At 39.3% G+C, this 22967-nt stretch overlaps 1 protein-coding gene across 6 annotated transcripts in view; it reads left to right on the top strand.

The window, feature by feature from the left end:
• Positions 1–22967, top strand: part of Nrg (Neuroglian) — a 135471-nt gene that overhangs the window by 90727 nt on the left and 21777 nt on the right. For 5 of the 6 annotated variants that reach the window (XM_086981050.1, XM_086981052.1, XM_086981053.1 and 2 more), the window contains 2 exons: positions 14005–14278; positions 21500–21722. In XM_086981050.1, the coding sequence (XP_086837176.1) occupies positions 14052–14278; positions 21500–21722 (450 nt within the window). In that variant the 5' untranslated portion in view covers positions 14005–14051. Of the gene's footprint in view, positions 1–3345; positions 3459–14004; positions 14279–21499; positions 21723–22967 lie in introns of those variants that run through there. The other variant, XM_086981055.1, reaches the window with a different exon arrangement.

Raw genomic sequence — 22967 nt, 5'->3', positions numbered from 1 at the left:
TTTCTCGACAAATTCCAATGGACGATCAAAGGCACGGAGGGGTAATGGTTCTGCCATAGGGAAAGTTACAGACGTGTCCCGTTTTAGGTGAAAAAAGCAAGAATAGCGGTGAATGATGGAAGCAAAATTCATTTAAATGTTTGCTGCCATATTGTAGTAGTCCTCAATTGCAGCATGCATCTATTGCATATTGTTCATTTGTATAACACCTAAAAAGCTCTTAATTACATAGCTTGATGTGATACACCTGAGATCCTACAACTTTAATTTATGTCGGTGTTGTACTTTAGATGCCATTCTTCTGCCTTTGCTAGAGAGAACTTTTTTGCTTAAATTTTTAGAAGACTTTCGCGTAATCGTAGTACCGTTCTCTACCTTTCATGCAATTTTCGTTAAACAAAAAATAGAAACACTTATGAAGTAATTACTCCCTGAGTTTGGAATTCAAGCGCCAATCTTTGAATGACAAACACGTGAACGATCTTTTGCTGGCAGAGTTCGTAAGGGACCGATGACAAGAATGTGGTATGAAGGGGGACTTATGGTCAGTAGTACATCCATTCATAAAGGCATAGAACGTGAACGTATTTTTATGCCAAAGGAATTGCGGCAGGGCATAGCAGATAATTGGAAAGGGAAATTACTATTTACGTTGAAATAGTTAAAACGCGGATATTTTAAGTTCTATAGCAAACGTATCAAAAACGTACTGATCGCGCTAATAAGAGAGTGGCCAGTATTCTGTACGCCTGCGTTTTTCGTGCAGTTTCAAACAGAATCCCTCTGCACTGTGCATACGTCCGTTTTGCAACGTCGGAAAGGCTTAGAGAACGAAGAACGTATTGTGAGGTATATCGAGAATTGTTAGGATCAGACATGTGTTAGTTCTGCCAAGGAAATAAGAATTCTTAAGGTACCACAAGTTCACTATCAGGTAACTTATATATATATATATATATATATATATATATATATCAGTGTCAGCATCATCGTTTGCGCAGTTAATTAGAGTTATTTGTATAAAGTATGCTATCATAATTTATTGGAACCGGACTATGCATATGCTACTGTGATTCATCGATCTTCGTCTGCCCACTTCAAACGTGGTTCCTTGGCTAGATGAAAGAAGAAGACAGCTGAGAATCTAATGTAAAATGACATTATCTAATTTTAAAATGCTGAAGAACTATAATGCTACTAATTGCTGACTATATGGAAAAATAAAGGGTATTTCAAGAAACGCAATATTTTAGCCATGTAGAAGAAAAAAAAACATGTAGAAGACCAGATTCAAAGTTAAAACGAAAATTCCTTTTTCGATTAATAAAGATGAAGCAATAGTGACATGGAAGAATGACACATAACTATTCCAGAATAGATTGAAGCAGGATAGAAGGCTTCTAGTTAAATTATTAATGGAAATAAATACCTGCCTTAACCCTCACCTCCTTGCCTTGTGGAATACTGGATAAGTTCGTAGTTCCAAGGTTTTCTTGCAAAACAAAGCCTTGCCAGTCTCAGTCTCATACACATTCTAGGACATACATCTTATGGTGTATAGCGTATATAGGCCATAGATAGAAGATATGTGTGCGTACTGGGCTAGAGGAGGAATATTCGATTATTCATCGCGAATCTTAATGACTTGTTCTCCATCGGCATAGGCCGTTAATACCGGCAATATTGTTTATCTGAAGGCGATATGGATGAGCTGTTTCCAATATCTTTAATTTAGCACTAGTCTCCTGAACTGTGCCGAAAGCAGACACAAACAAATATTCGGATGTGATGCCAGCCTCATCGCTGATCACTCTAATCAGTCAATCAATCAATCAATCAATCAACAACAACAACATCAACATCAACAACATCAACAACAGCAACAACAACAGCAACAGCAGCAACAACAGCAACAACAACAACAACAACAACAACAACAAAGTAAAGAGTTGCGTACAATCATTGAAGGAAACAATGACCAGCTTGCTGGTTGATAAGTGCGTCATATAGATTAATACGCAATACGATTACAAGTTAAACTAATAGTATGCTTCACATATTTGACGTTTCTTTTCCCTCATTTTTGACTTTCGGCTCCTCGTGCTAAATTCGAATCTGCAAATATCAGGATTGAAACGACAAGATTAGACTACACTATAGGTTACGCAATTGAGCATCAGACATATAACCCACACGCCGTAAAGGCAACCATGTGTAATTTATAAAAAAATATGACCATATGTATTACTCACAACAAACCTGATCAAAGCGAGATTCTAGGTAGAGATTATATCTCAGCAAAAAGAGAGCAATGATTTTAATTCCATGATTCCAAATGGAATACAAGTTATCATGAGGACAAGCGAAAAAGGATTCACGTGTTGAAGAAGTTGAGACAAGATTGTATAGAACTAATGGTTCTCACGATATTCCGGTACGGGTATAAGGTAGAACTCAGATATCGAAACATACAACACATTTCTCACCGAGCAGCTCTAGTCGTTTATAGTGAACGTAAAGCTTAAGGCTGGAACCTTGATGGAACCACAAATATTTATGCAGTAAAGCTCTAGGGTACTATAGAAGTGAATTAGTTTCAGCTATCCCGAGATGAACATTTAATATGTCGTTCAAAGGCCTTGACGTACATTAGTACAAGCATAGTGCAGGTACGAATTGGAACCAGAAGCTTGTCTCCTACGGCAAGTCCAGGTATATCCCCGCCTATAGCTGCGGAAAACTCATCATCTTGTCAAAAAATAGCTAATGTCTACGATATTATAGCAAATCGCCTATTCCGCCTATCGGCTTATTCCGTTTTCTCACTATAAAAAAGTACCACGGATATCGGTCGAACCAGTCCACCTTATCGGTTCGCTAACGTTCGTCGAAGGTTTTTAAAGAGTCCTCTCAAGAAAAAATAGTTAGTATACAATGTAAATTTTCGGGCTGCATTTGATTCCAGCTTGCGAAGTGAGGTACCTGAAAAGTTGGCTTGGTATGGAATCCGGATGAAGTCACTAAACTTCTTCAAGCCCATACTACAATCCAATAGAACAATAATTCGGTCATTCTATCATCTGATTATGACGAAATAGGTGAGCACCCACTCATTATTCAAACGAACCATTTCGCGTAGGATGACGGTCTCAGTCCACCATTAATCCGCGTTGGTAGTCGCCGACTTCCAATCACGAATAACATACAAGCAGCCATTAGTAAAAATCATTACGTGCATGGATAATCTTGTGTTACATAATGGCAGCAGGTTTTACTTGCAACAAGCGTCCTTAATTTTGGCCTTTTAGATACACATCCGGAAATTAACACACGAAAGGGCGAGATGATGAAGTTTAGGCGTGCTGGCTGGTTGGCGGAGTCGGATGTACTTCACTTAAACGGACAAACTTGGGAATATGTCAACAAATGAGCATCTTCGGGAATCACGCTGGTCACAAGTGTGAAATTTTTCAGTGTCTATATCTTTTTTATAGATATATATTGAAAGCTCTCGTTAAAAATGTCATTAAGATCTTTTTAGATGACGATAGTACTAATTGCATCTTATGGCATCCGCCATAGGAGGAGAAGAAGCTAGCCACTACATACCTCGAGTCCCTAGGAAGGATCAGTCTTTCTGAAATGCCTTTCTGAAAAAGGTTTGCAGTGTTTTTCCGTTGACTCGGAACTGTTTGGTATACTTGCCTTGTAATACGCCGCTGTTTATTGAGCGCGGCGCCACCAGCTCATTAGATCCTCCAAAGAAAGATTTACCTAGAATAATCTCGAATTTCCCAATACGAAAGAAATTAATAGTCACGAGTGGTAACATACGTCTAATAGCGACACTTATGTAAGCTAGATACGCAGTCCATAACCTTTATTATTTACTTTGTTCAATCGTAAAGAGTACAAGTAAAGAGATATTTTATGAATTTTCGTGGACCCTGTAGCACGAAAACGCATGTCAACTAATAACGCCACTGACAAGATTAACAATTATCAATTTTTAATACGCTTAGTAGGTACATATATATGTATATATATATATATACTAAACTTGGGTTAAATACAAAACGATATATATCTCATTTGGTTACTCGCTTTCTTCGACAACGACGTAACGTAATTGTTTGTATACGTGCTTATGACTTAACAAGTGTTCTGAGAATAGATAATTCTATACAAGATGCAACTGAACTAGATTTTCAGATGACATTTTATGAGGATGATAATTTTTGGCGAAAATAATATGCAAAGTTTTTCTAGTAGAAATTCCTTTTATTTCTGTTCTAACCGAAACCTCTTTTCGGTTGAAGACAGCTTGTCATTTGTAGAGAGCAGCAAAATACGTTGGCTAGCAGCGATCGCTTGTCCAATAAGTGCATAGAAAAATGGCGGACAACGTTTCGAGGACAAAAAAAAAGCTCAAATATGCCAACTAAGATTAAATGCAATTAGGGGTAGACTAAATATGCATGAGCATGCATGTACCTTTCCGCCTTGAGTTGCAGTCAGAAAAAATATAACATTTTTAAAAATTATTGTATGTACGTATATTGACTTCGTTGTACATTATATATCATTGTGCTTTTATGTCCATAGGCCTGTTCCTGGATTAGTTTTAAAAATTTGATCACTGGATATGGGCATTGATTGTTAAAAGAGATTGTGCCGCCAAGGGGTCGAAGCACGCAGTTGCGACTTCCGGCTGATAGAGAGGTACCTCTTGCGTCTGGTGCCCAGTGATTATTGGCCGCTAAAAGCCGTATCGTCTGCTCTGTTTAGATGACGGTTAGACACGCATGCTCTCACCCAGATCCCGTGACGCAGCGTCCTGTCATAACAAAAAAGAAGAGATTATCATTCTGGTATATTTGGCACATTTTCGGATTCGCGTTACACTCACTTCCATCGTTTACTTGACTGCAAATAGACCTCGAAGTCACTGAGGCAAGCGTTTCCGTTGTTGAATTTCTTTAAATGATGTTGTATTTCTTTACTATTAACTTCCCCAAGATTAAAAATATATATCGTTCCTCGATATTTTAGTTTTTCAAAAACTAGCAGCGAAATATGGGGGTCCTGATATGTCAGGCCCGTATAGTCCTCTATAGTCCGTTAAGTACACTTAGTTTTGTTCTTCACTATTAGTAATATATGATGCATAGGCAGTTATAGCAGTTTCTCGTCAGAAAGCTCACATAGATTGAGCTAAATAGTAACTAGACAACACGATAAATATATAAAAGATGGTACTATCTGAGCAACCTTTACATAAACGTTATTAAAAGCGCGAAGTAAGCAATTTAGGTTTTCACGCCACCAAACTCATATGCAACTTAAAATGTTGTGCCTTGGCCGCAATATCCAGCCCACCGAGCATTGGTTAGCGTACGTAAACGATCCTAGGCAACGACGATCTGATAGGAAGAAGATGGCTCGTATGTTGCATAGAGCAGTATAAAGGGCAATGGGTTTCATGTGCTTTATAGGAGAATGCCAGCGGGGCTTGTTGCAGTAGAAGGCGTAAGAGAACCGCACAAGAGTCTCGCTAGTGTTAATTTTTACTGACTATACTTGTCTCAGTTGGTGCGTTGTTTATTCGTTTGGAGAAATAATCCTTCGGATCGTTGAAAATGATATCGTCTCACTGACGCGTTGTGAGCGGCATCTTAGACCGGTAATTTTAGTGGTACTTAAACGATCGCGGATGGGAAATAGAAAACAGAAGAAGACAGTGCGGGATTGGGACGGGAAAGAATAGATAATAGACAAATATAGTTGAATACGTGAGGTGTCTGTGATGTCTTCTCATGTTGATTTTGATCTACCTTAACTCAGCATTAAATACACGTTTCCGCGCTGTCATATAATTGGTATACTCTTAAGTTACGCTTTTTTTTGTATGTACCTTTATATATATTTAGGGCCATTCTCACTAATTTATGCCAAACTCGTTTTCTAACATACACACACGCACGTAAGCAATGCGAATGATGCATTGATTGATTAGAACAGACGCCGTTTATTGCGAACTGTTTTGGCTGTAGTTTGTGCTGTGTTTCAACATCTTTCTCAACCCAGTTTTCAAGCTACGAATGAGATGAAAATTACATTTATTTCAAATGAAGTATTAATTGTTCGTTACTTTAAAATGAATGAGTATAATTATATATTGTGCGATAGATGCACTCATTTTATGAACGGTGTGTGGCGGAGTGTTGTCCATATTACTCTGGGCATGTATGCCACATTAGCTTCTGATGATCTAACGCTGCTTCACGCTCATGCTAACCAAATTAGAGCCATAGTCAATTTAAGCACCCATAAACACGCGATATAGTAATTATCATTACTTTTCAATGCGTAAATTCTCTGCCGCATTCAAAGCGTCTGCTGACGTAAATCTCGATTCTCCGCCCTTTGCAGCATCCGATTTTTACGGATCCTTCCAGAACCACTCTTTCGGCGTTCAATCAAAATCGTTTCTGTGGGTGATGATTATACGGTATTCTAATTCGTCTGGCGCCAACGTTATTTTCAAGTAAATCAATCGGAGAAAGCATCAGATGCAGAACTGAGGCAACGCCTAAGTATCCATTTGTATGAATATTTTCCATGTCGGCGTACCATTTTAGGTCTCTGTCGACATTTTGCTCTCAGCTTTTGTTGGCGTGAGACAAGTAATGTTGTTGTGTATAGTGTTGGTGTTAAATCCTTTCAAAGCAGATTAAACAAGCAGGGCAAATTCAGGTGTTAAAGCTACTGATTGTCCATAATCGCTACCGATCGGTGTTGACCAACCGTAGAACAGAAGGCATGGGCCTGGTAAGGTTAGCATAATAAGTGCTATCATTTTATACGATAAAGGTAGAAAGGCTAGCCCAGCCCCTATTTATGACGGAACCTTCGTTAAAATATTACCGCTTCCGATTCCCCTTAACTCTCCTAGGTATTGGTCTCTGTTTACTCAGAGCGAGTCAACACGAAAGAACCGATAGAGATTCGCTTCTGTAGGGGAATATATATATGTATGTTAGAGTCTCCTTAGAAATTATATGAGTAGGTGGTTTTCTATTTACTAAAATCAGGGATCGTAGTCAGAATAGTTAATAATATTGAGTGTTTGAGTCCGGAGCTCTTATAATAATGAGCAGCCCTGGCTTGGCCTAAAATCGAATGATATTATGCAATTAAAACACTTAATTAGACCCAATAAAATAACTAATCAACAGCTCCTTTTTTTGCAAATAATTCTTTGCGATAACGACATAATAAAATCCCTATAATAAACATTATATATATATATATATATGTATATATATAATAATTCTGTAATAAAATCGTCAGTGGATACTGCATTATTACAAAAACGCTTCTTGTATTTAAATTGAATTTCCAGTATAAAGAATTGTGTGTATCGTCCATCGTTTATGCAAGTGGATTAAAAACAATAATTTTTTGTTAAAGACGTAGACGAGTTCGCTAAGATTGAACGGGATAGATTAATCTAAAAGGCAAGCATTGTTGAAATATAACGGGAAGTTGGCGCTGCCAATTGTTAACGTTTGAAGTATTCAGTTTACTTAAACTGAATACTTTTTCTTTGAACGAGGAGTGGACATGATGGGACCTAAATAATTAGTCTAAGAAATTCCTTCAAGTTGCTTTTCTCATATATCCGTTTAGGAAGATAATTGATCGGAGGTTTATGCTGGCTTATTTTCCAATGTCTTTTGTGCAATGTCAGCTTTGTTTTCAAGGAATACAAAAACAGGATTGCATGTGATAGCGGGATTGAATCAGCCTCTCCTTCTGTTTCTCCAAACGAAAGCACAAAAAGTGACGCACAGAGCATAACCTGTTGGAGTGGTAAAAATCAGTTTCTGCGATATTAAAATGCGGGGAACTGTTCATAACGACGTTCCTTTAGAGTGCGTCGTCGAAATGCATGTTTCTTTTATGTATAATAGAAAGTTGGAAATAACATAGAAACAGCTACTTAGCGCGAAAGCGCGATCCCAGCGTTATTATACTTTTATTACTTCAGGTATGAGTAGTATAGTAATTGCGGTAAACCACTTCATAGAAAAACTGCTTGCTTCCGAATGTCTTATTAGAACGGGTCAAAAAACGGAGCAAAAAAGCTGGCGGCTTTTCATGGTCAGGCTTAACCGTTATTAGTCGAAAGCACGAGCTTCACCTGAATAGGGAAAGAAAAAGAATTTTCTTGGAGAACGAATGAAAAGGAACGTCTCCTAGCCAGTGCGTCACTTAAACAAAAGAATAGAATGTTTATTCTGCCGATGCAGCCTTGGGTTAGGCACCCCTATCGCGGCAGGATGTCTTTCTTTTTTGACTTCTGACTTCCTGCGAGCAACCCGTTTTCTCGACAGGCGAAACACAGCTTCTTTGTGCCCACAGCCAATATGAGGTGTTTAGCTAACCGAACCAAACAGCGATCGTCGGGATTGTGTAGAACCCATTCGGGCCTTTATTAGCGCTTACCGGCGCCCCACTAGCTGACGTGGCAGCTGAACGCACCAACATATGCTTGTTATTATTATAGACCCCCACATCTATTATTTACATTCCAGTTCATACATATTCTTGCTGATATTAAGTGAGTTTATTTTGTAATAGCCCCTTTCTCTCTCATCTATATACAACTATTTTAGTAGCTCGTGTGAAGTAGATGTTGGCAGACCCTTGTTTGTGCATAACAAACGTAAAATGTATGTGCATGTTCCATCTTCAGTTATGTGCGTGTTGTTTTGAGGAATCTCAGCATGTAAAGCAGCCTTCGCAGAGAAAAGAATGCCATCGCACGAACACACTTTCTCGCGGCCATTGTTTAATTGATGCCTTTAAGACTGTCTGCCCAAGATTTTCCGCGAAATTTTAGAAGTTAAATTATTTTTTACATTGGCGGAATTGAAAAATAGTTTACTAAAGAAATATGCCATCGTTCAATCAATAAGAAATTACACTCTTCCAAGATTTGTCCTAGTCCCCTCAGTACAGGAGGCACATAACAACATGTGTGTAGAGCTTTGGCGGTTCATCTGACGTGTTGTCTTCCTACTATCTTTCCAAACGTTTGACAAAGCGATAATTGCAATTTGAAAAAAAACAACCTGAAAATATACATTTTATAGTAGGGCTTCTATGGTGACTTCCTTAGGCCCTCTCAGAAATACTAAAATATAAAAACCTAATAACACATAAAATATCAATCCTACTTGGATTTTCTTAAAAAGCACATCTGTGTTAATGTGGCAACGCCTTAGAAAGCCGGGAAATAAATTCAATTCGCCATTGTACACCAGGAACAACGAGTGTCTGTGAACCGCTTAGCTTGAAGGAATCAGACGTGGCGACATCGATATGGGTCGGAGCTTAAGCGGTTCACGTTCCGAATAGTCTCCTTCGTGTGAACGTAATCAAACAATGAGTGAAACACTTGCAGTGAGCTTGATGCAATGATAAGTACGCATCAAAGAACATGAATGTAAAGCTTTATCAGAGGGACAGAGTGAACGAAGTTGCGTTCCTTTGGGTGCAATGCATGAACCCGAACGACTGCCTCGAGTTCTCTGTGTAGCTCGAATCCGTGCATGGCTCAAGTGAAGTTTTCTCGAGACAGCTGGCCGTATCTACCCCTAGATTTCTTGACCTCATGCCACTGAGAGTGCTATCTCCAGCCTATTTACATATGTATACATGTGTATGAAATCGGTGGGCTGGTGTTCCTGCCTCCTTTCTGAGCTTAGTGCAGCAAACAGAGCCGGTTTATACAATGTGGCTCTTTGTGAGAAAGCTGATTGTTGCCAAAATAAACCTTGAACCGAACAGGGAAAGAAGTGACGTGAACGTATTAAGCTACGTCAGAGATGGTGAAAGGAGTTTAACTCGTACTTACGAAATCAACAATGCTAATACATAGATGTGCAATGTTCGTTCGAAATCAATCGATTACCTAACCTTTTGAAACTGTTGTAAAACCAGCCGCCTGCTCCAGAAGAAAATCATTGTAGATTATATCCAGTGGCTATCACAGGGACTCAAGGATGAAAGCAAAGGATTACTATACACGATTAGTTATTTACTAGTGCATTCTGTCAGCCAAACTGTATTGGCACGCGATCGTTCCACCCCAACTAAATGCGGCTGTCGTCCTTGCCGTTGTTACATTTGCTTCGTATTTTATATGTGACCGATGCAGTGTCTGAGGCAGGTGTTTAAACTATCAGTGGTTCCCGTCTTTTCATCATTCGTTTTCGTCGTGTTTCGCATTAACCCGTGGCAAAACCTTCTATTGTTACATCTACGGTGATATTAGTCAATGACAACGGCCACGTTGAGATAAAACTGACTAAATAAAACAACTGTACATTTACAGAAATACCGTACACAACAAAACATCTTTCGCTGCGGATTCTTGTGTAGGTCGAGGTTGCTCACAACCTAAAATTTTTAACCAAGACCTCAATAGAAGACTCGCGTCTGGAAACATTCTTAGAATTAATTGAATCTATAGCCCTGTTAAGTTACGGATTTTAAGCACCTAATGAGATATATGACCCGCTGTTCTAATGATGGTCAATCATGCTTTTTGGCTTGGCGTGAAGTCACAGATGTCTAACATCTTTTATTAGCAGTCCTTTTTTTTTAGAGTATCTTGAAAAGTTAGGCTCGGGAGATCTGCTTACTAGAGCAGGCGTGTCAACTAACTCGTATACTTTTTATGTACACAAAAGGCGTGTGGCACCCGTAAGGGATCTACTTAAGAAATGCCCAATACTCAATATGGTTTAGTTACCATCAATGTGGCCAGTAATTGACCGTATGAGAATTTCGACAGCTGAATTTGTCTACGTTCTTGCGTGATAAATAAATCAACCAATCGCATTGTGATTGCGTTATTTTAGTATATTTTAGGATGATGTAGCACTCGGGAATTGGTTGTATGCATCACATTGCCCTAAGCTCCTATGCCGCTGCTAGCAAGAGGCTTTATATATTCAAATAAAAATACAAAAAGCGTGTAACTAAATTAAGCAACTATACGCGGTGGTTAAATAAACTGTTTGAAGCTTTAAAATTAATTTTCGAATGCTAAAGCGAGATATTTTGAATGGTTTTTGATTTACGAAAGCGCCATTACTCTACTACACCACTGGTACGTCATATGTCGATCGAGAAATCGGCAGACGTTTTTAAAGTAATGGTAAACGATGTGATAATAAGTAGAATTCCTTGCCCTCCTGGTAGCTTAGTGGGTAACGTGTCTGCGTGCAAATCTTAGGGACACGTTGTGGTCTAGGTTCGAATCCGCCCCTAGGCGGAGTTCGTTTCACGGTGGGAGAAGAGCCCCAACCATGGAGGTGTAAAAGTGACATATTCAACGACCGGAGGCGTACTAGCGTGCTGTAACCGGATTTCAGTGAGAGTCCAGCATTCACGTTTCGTGTTAATGCTTTGTTCACGTACCGTCGGCGCGTTGCATTCGGTCGTCTAGAGCGAATGTAGTCGACGTGCAACAAATAAGTGGTCGTGTTTAAATCAGCCTGACTGATTAGGCTGGTTTCTGGTAATTCTGCGTGTTTCCATACGTAAAGTGGGAATGGGAAGTGGAAATGATGTGACTGAGCTGTAGAAAATACACATTAACTAACCCCTTCCTCAAAACAAATGTACATGACGCTAAAATATTTACTTTTTACCAGCATCCAGTCGCCAACGTTGCTAACAAATCGAAAGAAAACCTCCCGTTGTCGCCCAGCAAAATCGATAACAGGATTCAGAAAAGGTGTACTAAGAAGCGGGAGGACCGTGTAATTATTTACGAGTTTAGAATGATAGGTTCCGCTCGTACACTGTCCTCCAGAGCAGATTAAAAGACCATGGACTCGCTGTGTCCAAAATGACACGTTGCCAGCGACGTAAAGGCCAGGCTTAAAAGCAGCAGGCCTATTTCCACTAAGCAAACTAGATCATAAACGGGATTGTTGAAAATGGAGAAAAGTCGCTTTCGCAGACAAATCTCATTTTGAAATCTCTGAAAAAGGCCCAGCATGCCTCGACGAACGATTTTCCGAAAGTTGCGCCGTGCCCAAAACTAACATCCATCAAAAGCTGTAATGTAGTCTATGGTTTCTGGCAGACCCATTGGAATGATACCTTTCGCACAGTGAATACTTATCGAGAGCAAAATTCTGGCGGTGACTTTGTCTTCATTTACGATGTGGCGTCTTCTCACAGAGCTTGGAATATCCTCAGGTTGCTCGCTGCCAAGGACGTTCAGGTACTGCCATGACTGATTCGACAGACTTCAATCCCATAATCACCTCGAAATTCGTAAAATCACGGGTTTGGGAAAGACAGCAAGTAACAAACGTCCTAGATCTTCCTGGAAGAGTCACTAATATGTAGCAAAGCCTCCACTCGTTGCTGAGACAACAAAAAAGTATCAGAGACCTTAGTAATCAGAGACATGCTTCAAAACGTAGCGAAAGTTATAAATACAAGAGGCGATATCACAATATACGTCAAAATATCACATCATTTATTAGCATTTGGAAAAGTTCCGCCGACTTCTTCATCGACATGTAACATAGCAGTGTAAAGTAGAATAACATCGTTTTCATTGGTCGAAAATTGCTTAAAGATGTCTCGCTTTAATGCTCTTCAATAAAGCTCGAAAGCTGAGCTATTTGATGAAGCACCGACTGTACAACTAAAAATAAAAACGCCTTGATAAATGCTACTGTTGACATTAGTCGCGTTAAATAAATTTCCTACGCAACGCGTATTTCCTATTCAACTATTGGCTGCGTAACTCAATGCCTGATCCAACGGGTCTGGAGTAAAGCGTCAGATGTGATGCTTTGATAAACCTTATTTACTTTTATGTATATACGCAATAATTCGTTATCTCCTTAGGAAGGCAATACATTGGCATTTCACAGCAATTAATGGTTGAAGTTTTCAACTTCGAACTAGCAGAAAGGACACTCAAGTTGCTAAATGGTATATATAATACGTTTCAGAATTTTTATTTGCTCTCTCCTGTTCATATAGGGTAGCAAGAACCCCATTGATTAGTTCACCTCCTCACTGGTCATCCTAGGCTCTACCGGTGTGACGGGTGGCAGTTTTTAACGACAAATGTTCTTCCAACTTTACATATGTATAGTTTAGAGGGAAGTGTGTATAAAGTGATGAAAGGAAGAGCAGTGCGCAATAATCGTGGTGGCGATCAACTTCTTAGTAGCGGGATGCTTCTGTTTACGCAAAGAAGACAACCGCCCGTTTGTACGCCGCGTTATGCGTGCCTGCATATCGTTGGGTGTATGCTCTATGCTTTGAGTACTGAAACTCGTTATACAGCGATCTGCTACCTAATAACACTTCCTCTATCCGAATATAGGAAAGGCCAATTCAAATTAATACCACGCGTGGAAGATACCCTTTTAATATTAATACTAGCCAGAGAGGAACAAGTGGTGGCGGACGCAAGGAATGCTGCAGAGCAACAACGGGGGAAGCTTCAACGACATTTTTTCATGTCCGGCAGTTAAGCTATACGACATTGTTTTAGACGGATCTTCTCGGACGTATCTAATTTTTGCCTCAAAGACCTACGAAGCGAAACGGTGACCACTTCCCAACGCTGAGATTTGAACTAGTGATGGCTGCATATTTACGCCCACCATGGCAACGCAGTGCGAAGGATGTACTGATTCTACTCGATGATAGTATCAAGCGCAACTATCGGTATATAGAAGGGTCAAATCGAATAAAAAGTTTTTCCTTTGTCGCGGTTGTTATTTACTTTGACAAAAGCGGATCCGTAAATATGAGGCAGGGTCCCCCCTTTTTAGTACAATAAGATGTTGTTATTATTTTCGCTAACATTATTATGTGGTAGAACGAATTTGTCTCGCTCGTGAAATGCGGCAATACTGAACGCATCCTTTTGCTTTGATATTTTTGCAGGGTCGCTAAATAGTTCACACCTACCTGACTGAAACAGTTCTTGAAAAATGTCACCTACAATAACGATTTCCAACGTCCTCACCGTGGGTATTGCCCCTTTACTGCTGCTGTTGACAACGGTAGAGCGTATCGAGGTGCAAGCACAGGTACCGCATCCTCCAATGATGATTAAGCAGCCCGACCACGAACAGCTGTTTCAGGTAGCCCAAAGCCAGGACGAAACCGATAAACCTTTCGTGCTGGAATGCGAAGCCGAGGGAACACCGGAACCAGAGTAAGTCATATAATTTATACACTATTTAAAAATATCTTCCCAGAATTAAATCGGCATCCTCACTTTAGTTTTTTGAAAGACATATGTAATGAAGACTAAGCTACTTATACAGTAAAACCGCTTTAATATAATTGGGAGTCGTCTGGTCCAGATGGTGCACCAACTATTCTAGCTATCGATACGTACGGTATACTTAAGATACTGACTAATTGAGTCTAGAATCTTGAGAGTGGTAAAAAAATGAGGTCGTTAATTCACGCAGATAAATCTTTCGCCATTTGTTTCGCAAAAAAAACGAAAAGAGGATCTATGCGTGACGGAGACCATAGCAGAGGGGTCCTATTATGGATAAAATAACGAAAATAAGCGGCCGTCGTACAGCATTTGAGGAAGCCTTTACGAATATGCAACACTAAATGTGCTTCTGTTCCAGGGAGTTTATAATTATCGCAACAGAGTCACAAGCCTTTTCTGTTACTCCACTGCAATAAACTAAAAGGGACTTAATTATTTCGCACTTTCTAGTACACCTCGAACGAGTGCGCTAATTAAGGTGCTTTTAAATACATATTTGTTTAGCAGGGACCTGACCTGAGACCACTGCTAATTCTACAATGTGGCAATTTTTCCAGAATCATATTGAACTTTTTCATAAATGCTAGTTTCGTTCACACAGATTGTGTGCACACCTTTCTATAAGCAACTGACTTTGATAAATTTTACTATCTGCTGTCAAATTGAAGCTTATTCCGAAATCCAAGTGTAGCCCCTCACTGACGATTGCTGCAGAATTAAGCAGAAATCTGTATACTATGTTGTCCCAAGTAATCAAGCAGATCGAAACTTTTTAAATAACTTACGTTCCCCACTACTGGCAGATACAACTTACCTAACTATCTTCGACTATAATCTGATTGCGTCTCGTCAGAAAATTAGTTTAGATCCAATAAAATCATTTATTGCTAAAAACAAACACTCAGTAATTAAGTTTCTCAATAAATACTTAAGCTGAAAGCAGTAGTGAGACGCACTGAAAATTAACGCTATTAATAGCAAAAGAACAGTGCTTCACTAGTAAGATCATTTGAAGAATAAACAGAGGGAAATTGAAGATTACAAAGGAAACTATTACCTTAAACGCACTGTTGGTTCTTTTTTTGTATTCGTTCGGTTGAAAGGTTTATGTGCAGCCTTTCCGCTCGTTTTGTTCAACTTCTTAGTGCGATTGCACAAGTAACAAGCTGTTTAGTTGAAAGCCTCCTAAGGCCTGGCTATTTTATCATTTTTCAATGAATTCTACCTGCGCTTTAGCCTTTGATTTTTACATATAGAGAATGACAAAATTTTGATGTAAATATTTACCAAAAATCTATTGCTAACGATACGCAGCTTGAGCTATTCAAATTTTTCGAGCTGCTGAAAAATATTAGGAGGATCTGCTCGAAGTTAGGCAAAGTTCATCTATCGACCACCTACCTACCTAACTGGTCCTACATTGGTTGCCCCTTCTTTAACCGGTATATTCGTATTCATTTGTTAGTGTGTGTATTATCGAGCCGATGAGCGGTAAGAACAATCGTTGCCGTACGACGGCTGATGAGCTCGCGATTATCGTAATATCCCCACTCCCGGGAATCATACTTGTGTCCTACTCTAATGATATGTAACTATGGGATCGTGGATAGGATGGATGAAACAATTTCGATCCTGGTACATCAATGACTGTATTTTCGCTGTTCTTGATATTTCAACGATGGCTCGCGGAAAAATTACCGTTCTTCAATGGCGATTTTAAAAAAAGAAAGGCGTATTTACTATACGTGTGTGATCAACTAAGCAGATTACACACGTGTGACAGCACCAGCTTCGAGACATTATTCCTTGTACCCTCTTGTTGTTTGGGTTTGCTACTAAACGGATAAATTTGATTAACTTGCTCATTTCGTCATGCCGTATTTGATTGTGACGATGTCAGCAGACCTGTGATGCGATCAATACGTATCTTTCCAACGTTCTTTTCGAACCTCTTGCTCAACCTTCTCAATACGGCCACAGGAAATTTTGACAGCAAACGTTAACGTAAAAACAAGAATCAGCTGTGTATTTTCATTATATAGAGCTCACATTGAACTAATGTGATTTAGGTTTCGAGGCCAAGTTTAGGTCATCTTTTTGTATGAAGCTATATAACAACGGACAACAGTTGAACGGTTGACTTCCAGCCATCTGGACTTACGAGTGTAGCAAATGATGAGCGAAGTGCATTGAAAGCAGCAGATTTAAGCGTAACTATGTTAGTGTGACTGAGATCGAGATTGTTTTTTCAAGATGTGTTTAGAACAATCGAAGGCAGTTAGAAGGAGGAGCGTAGTTAACTTCGTTCGCCATAACTCTAATTATCTGCCACACTGAATTAGGCAAACCAATGCTAAGCCCAGCGAAGCTAGCAACAAAACGAAGATACTAACTTCAATAACTGATAGCGTTGCAGCGAATAGCGCCACCCCAAAAACCGCTTGTTATGTCAGCTTTCGCACAGTCAATTGTGATGGACGTCTTGTAATAATTACACGAATAACATGTTGCTCTGAACCAAACTATCTCTTATTGAAATACTGTCTGGGTCGCAGTAATTGTGTATGGAAACATGTCACATATTTAAAAAGTCCAGGAAACTTAATTAATAACACTATCAACAAGCAGTCTAGGTGTAACGTAGAACCTAGGAGAAATTTCGTTTTAATGAGAAAACGATAAGATAAAACTGAATCATGCGAACGCGTACACAGTAATTCTTCTAACTTGATTGAGTTTCTATTCCATCCGAACCTGCGTTTGCTTTTCTACTGACGATCAGATATTAATGAAAGAAAGGTCAGACGGTTTATCTGTGTCAAAATGATCGCCCATATCGTTACAACTTAAAAAGAACACAGAAAGAAGCGTCTTAAACGTACGCACAGAGGTTGTTCGTCGTTGCTACATCGTCAATAAAATCAACGAGCTAAAATTGCTATTCAAGTGCAAAAAATGACGACCGTTTACATACGGTTATTACGTATGTACATTAGATAAATGTTATAGTTCCATGGCAAAAATCTACTAGCTTACTGCCGCCTACTTTGTTCTAAACAAAGTAGCTCTAAGAGCTGCTTTTAGTCTGTGTGCGTTGACGAAACAACCAGTCGGCGAGTCCGGCATTATCGGACCGATTTATAAGGAGATCAGCCAGAAATAAGTGTACGGTCAAAAAGCAATTTCCTTATCAAGTGCAGCTGGTTTCGTATAACCCTATTGAATTACATATAATATTAATTAAAAATCAATCGAAGTAAACGAATGCGATCAGCCTTTGTGTTCCGTTCCCATTTTGAAACTGCTAGCTTAGGACCGTATAAATATAAACTAGCGATGATATTTTTATAAGCTGCAGCTAGCTTGAATTTGATTTAGGGGATTTTCATCTAGGTACGTCATGAATGATCATCAGAATATAAAAACGTGCGTCAGTCTTCCCTTCCGATCTCTGTGTAAGAACGAGCACACAATAAAAAATAACGAATAAGAACAAAAACACAATAAAATAATAGTGCTGGTTCATTACTAAAAATGTTGCACGGCCATATCGCGTTGGCCAATGTTCTAGAAGGGTAGATATAAGCGCAGACTAAAGCGAGAGCACAGGTTGCAGGAGATCAAAAATCGTGTTCCTAATTGTCACAATGGATTTCGCAACGGCTGTGCACACGAACCGGTTTAACGTTCCTCGACAGGCCACTGGAATACATATATAAGTTTCGCTGCTTGTTATCAAAGACCAGACCCAAAGTCAAAACCACGCACAGTTACCACTACCGTCGCTAAGGGATATAATGTCCAGCAGTTTTCTTACCCTGGGGCCCCAACCTAGAGACGTGTTCTCAACGTGTAACTGAGGTAAATGAAAAAGCCTTACCCAGCGGCAACACGATGCTACCATGCCGATCTCTGTACTAGCTGGACTACCGTTAGCTAATCTACTACAAAATGATTTTGCTTCGTATCCAACTTGTACAGAAAATATTGAGACGGGGCATACGCTAGCTGTCTGCTCGTATGAAAGATAATCTAGATTTTTGAACTATGCTTCAACCAGGTGGGCGCAAAGTGAACTATAATAATAATGTCTCCTCAACCTGGCAAAACTCATTGCTCCTTTTCGACTCCTAGGACTGCTAGTTTACCGCAGTGATCACTGCAGATTCGCTCCCATATGCCGTGCAAAGAAAAGTGTCGCATGTCCGTAATACTCGATTTTGAAAGTAGTTCCCACGGAACATGTTGTAACAATAACTCAGCAAAAATGAACACTCCTAAATTGTAGCTTGTTTGCATATTCAAAGAAGCCAGGTGGCCTGAAGCAAAAAGAGAACAGACCATTTAGAAGAAGGTCGAGTGTTGTCTTGTCATCTCCCTGTTCCTTTCTTCGTATCAAAAAAAAAAGTCAGCTGATGCCTTACCATGGACATTTATGCTACACAGCTTCGGTAGTGACTCTTCCTGGTTTTACTTTCTGTCTTCATATATATTAACGTCGTACTAATACTGATTTAAATAGTATTTGTTCAAGCAACACCTCATCTTGGAATAGCGATAGCGACTAAACGGTGCCTAGGATGAGTGGTTAGGCCGTGGAAAAATATATATATACAATTAAGGAAAAAAGGTACAGATAATAGTCAAGGCTAATACTACTGTATACGGCTTGGACCAACATGCATGCCGAAATAGGAAACTGAGCGAATGCTTTGTGACTAGGGTAATCATTGAAGGTCTAGTGGGTGAAGAGTCCTGCGAAACTTTCCCGGGTCTCTTTAAAATTGTTCGCATCGTGATAGTTGACTTCTGACCTAACAGAGCAGGCAGACGTTATCGAGCTGTTTCTATTTCGTGACATGACCATAATGTATGGTCCCTAGGGAGACAAGACGAGAATACAGGCAGTGAGCGAGCAGGTCGATACGTTCATCTGAGAGCCATTCCGTCCACGGCTAAAGTGTGTAGTCTACGCACCCTGCGCGGCTTTGGCTGGGATTATACAAAGAGATACTACACCTGTTGTTATATACTATCTTATATACTATATAACAGGTTCGACGCAAGCAGAATGACGATGCAGTGTGTCGGATTTAGGCAAGCCCCAGATACAACGAATGATGTTGCATTATACCTTACGCAAAAAGTTAGTTTGATAGGTGAGCGCTTCAAAATGTATCATCTGAACGTGTATTTTGTCTTGTATAGAATCTATATTCTATAGCCCCAAACGTGCAGGAGCCGATCTGCATATAGGTGCTACTTATGTCGAAAACGTTTTCATTGATTCTCGGGAATTTTAACATGTAGCATTTAAAAAAAGGGAGAGAAAACATGTTTTCGAAGAAATTGATGTTACTCTGAATGACTTTTTTGGAGAGTGTAATATGAAGCAAAAGAAAAACGATGTTTCTGGGTGGTTTTCTCAACCGTGGTAACGAAGCTATGAGACATATTAATTTAAAAAATTGCGCAGTTTTTCGAAATTTCAATAAACAAAGTATTGGATCTTCCAAAATGAAAACATTTTTTACTTTCTGCCGTGGACTGAGTTCATGAAAAATATCGGTATAGGGAAGAGACTATATGTACAAAAAAAGTATGAGGACCTATGTTCATTTGTGGCAGCAGACTGATGTTGTACATGCTACTGCAAAATTGGCCAACTAACAACGGCCGTTCGGTCCCGATTTTCCCTGAGACTCAAAAAAAAGGCCTTTATGTATGGTCTAGACAATAAAAGCGTGTTTTCCTAGGATGCTGTGTTTGACAGAGGATTCATACCATAACAGACGTATTTTCAACGACGTAACAACATTCATTTTCATGGTGATATTACCGCCTAAACGAAAAGCAAGATTCGAAGTCATCAGAAGCGTAAGATTTGGTTTGGTTGAAATATACACGGAGGAGTTCAAGTAACACTTGCGCGGAGCATTCGAATTCCGAATAAAGGCGGACTGCCTGCCATAGCGTACACGACTTCATTCTCTATTTTTGCTAGCAGGAGAAAGTCAGTTCTTCTAAAATAAAATAACAACCCCATCATAGTGGAAAAGGATACATTGTTTCTCAAGTTTAAGCGATGATTATCTATTACTTCCTGTGTTTCAAACTTTCATTTTTACGTAATCCACGTTGTTGGCCGGTTTCATGCGGTTCCTGAAGAAATACAAAGATTTCTAGCTGGCAAACAAAAAGGTCTTCAATAGAGTACAGATTTTACGAGCTCGAAAAGTAAACGGCCCAAAAAGCCATTTTTGAAACACCTGAAAATTCTACATAAAGAAAGAGGCTGCCGTTTTGGAGAGCAGCTATCAATCGTTAATTAAATCGTTCAGACAAGCTTCAAAGGTTTTTCTTTTTGGTACATTCGTTACCTTTATGCACCTTTATACTTACTGGCTGTTTTGAAACCTTGGTTTCAATCCAAAATTACGCCGGAATTTTTTTGTATGTAGCTCACTTGATGACGCGTTGATAATTTTACATTTACCAATATCGCTCAACGTATGGTTACCATTAAAACATGATTTGCGGATTTAAAGAGGGGTATTTTGGATACAATGGTGGTTGAACTGTAATCATATCGAACGATAGTTATATGGAGAAAACATAACCGTTTGGAATGACACATACGTTGAGTATCTGTTGATTCAGTCCTGGACACAACTCATAAGGAAAAGTCCGTATTTAGATATCCCAGCCTGTAGATGTGTGGCCTCCCACTCCTTGTATTGAAGTAATGCCACTTTTTTTATGTATGGCACGTAGATATTCGGTGTAATTAATGGAAAGAATCTTGCCAATCTAAGACAGTACAGTCATTTGTTAATCAAGCAGAATTCAGTTCGGGTGTTACAAGGACCCAAAAAAAAAGAGCCTGAAATTAATTTCCAAATAGTAATATCGTTTTTCACAAAAAAAAAGAACGAACTATAAGTACGCAGCAAATACCGATGATAGGTCTTCAGTGTATAATAATACAACTTATATACCGTATGTATATATATATATATATATAATATAATATACGTACATATTTATATACCTACTTATATAGCTGTAGCAACAATTCCTAACAACAACAAAACCCAATCGTAATAGATACTAGACGGCTAATATTTCGTGGATTTTGTTTCACAGGTACGAATGGATAAAAAATGGTCGGGTGTTTGATTATGTCTCTTACGATAAAAGAATTAGTAAACAGCCGAAAAGAGGCACGCTCATTTTCACTAAACCCGACGATGTTGATGAAGGGCTTTATCAGTGCAAAGCTACCAACCAGTATGGCACTTCAGTTTCCAATGCGGTTTTCCTCAGGAAGTCCGAACTCAGCAACTTCGCCGACGACAAAACACAGGAGGTAGGAACGAATTTTTAATTAAGAATTAATGCTACTATCGCGACGCGTACAGTCTAAGATGATGTGCACAAAAGCGTAGATAATAAATACGCATGGATCTGTTTATACATATCTTGCTTGAACTTTACGGACATTTGTTTTATCCTGTGTGATCATCATAGCCTTTTTTTAACGCGAAAAAATCTAGCTAGCTATCATTGCTATTATTCATAGATGACACACAACTGTTGGCCACTATGAAAGCGAACTTCAAAGGTTTGCGTCCTTCGGAAAATTCGACCTTGCCTGTTAGGTTGCTCAAAATGAACTAGAATAATGTATTTTGGTTAAACGTGCTGTGTGTGCCATAAAGCCCCTTATCGAGTCGCACTTCTTGGTTTGTTACCACGTACACGGTCGCCACATAGTGACTAAGAGAGACCCACCCGTTCTGTATGACGACCTATTGTTTCTTTTATTTATCTACAATCTAGAGAAAGTGGTGGGACGGAAATCTTTTTCGGACTGAAATTTGTTTTGGAACTTAGGGTTCAGGAACATATTCTGAAACCACCAATTTTTTTTTCTCTACCTCATATTGACGTAAAAGGATCATCCCTAACAGTTGACTGCATACGGCGCTGCCAACTAGTCATTGTTAGCCGCAGCAAACCGTTTTTGATTCGTATTTTTGGGCATGAAGTCGATTTCGTACAGGGCACAAAGCTGCTGAAGCAGCTTTTAAATTTGCTGAAAAGACAAATATAGTAGGCGTCGAAAATGCCCTCTTCTAATCAAAAACACCCATCTTTCGAGTCTGAATTACATTGAATTGAAAATAAAATACCGTTCAATAGCCAGCGAGATCAGAGCGAGTTTATAAAAAAGAGAGGTGTAGAGATGATGTAGATATTGAACTAACAATAGGGAGCCCGGGGAAAAGTAAACGTTTGAAGATAACTGCCATTATCTTTTCAACAGCCTAATATTCTCAATAAACATTTTTTTAGTGTTTCCTTCGGTGCGCTCCTTATTACGCCAATCAGGCGCTCGAGAAGTGTGTTTGCGGCGGTTCCTTCTTAACATGAAAACCTACCGAATTCTCGATACACTAGGTTTTTCCTGAGTAGGCTCACTTTTTAGCGTTCCTACACTACTCCGCGTGTGTTTCATTCTCATGATCCGAAAAACACAGACCACTTTTGTCAAGCATTAAACTATTGAAAGGCGAAAGTTAGCTCCTGTCGATTCTGCAGCGATCCTGTT

This window comes from Varroa destructor, unplaced genomic scaffold (genome assembly GCF_002443255.2).
Source record: "Varroa destructor unplaced genomic scaffold, Vdes_3.0 BEIS01000002.1, whole genome shotgun sequence".
NCBI lineage: Eukaryota > Metazoa > Arthropoda > Arachnida > Mesostigmata > Varroidae > Varroa > Varroa destructor.
Note: the sequence above shows the minus strand (reverse complement) of the source record. Positions and strands in the feature narration are given on the sequence as shown.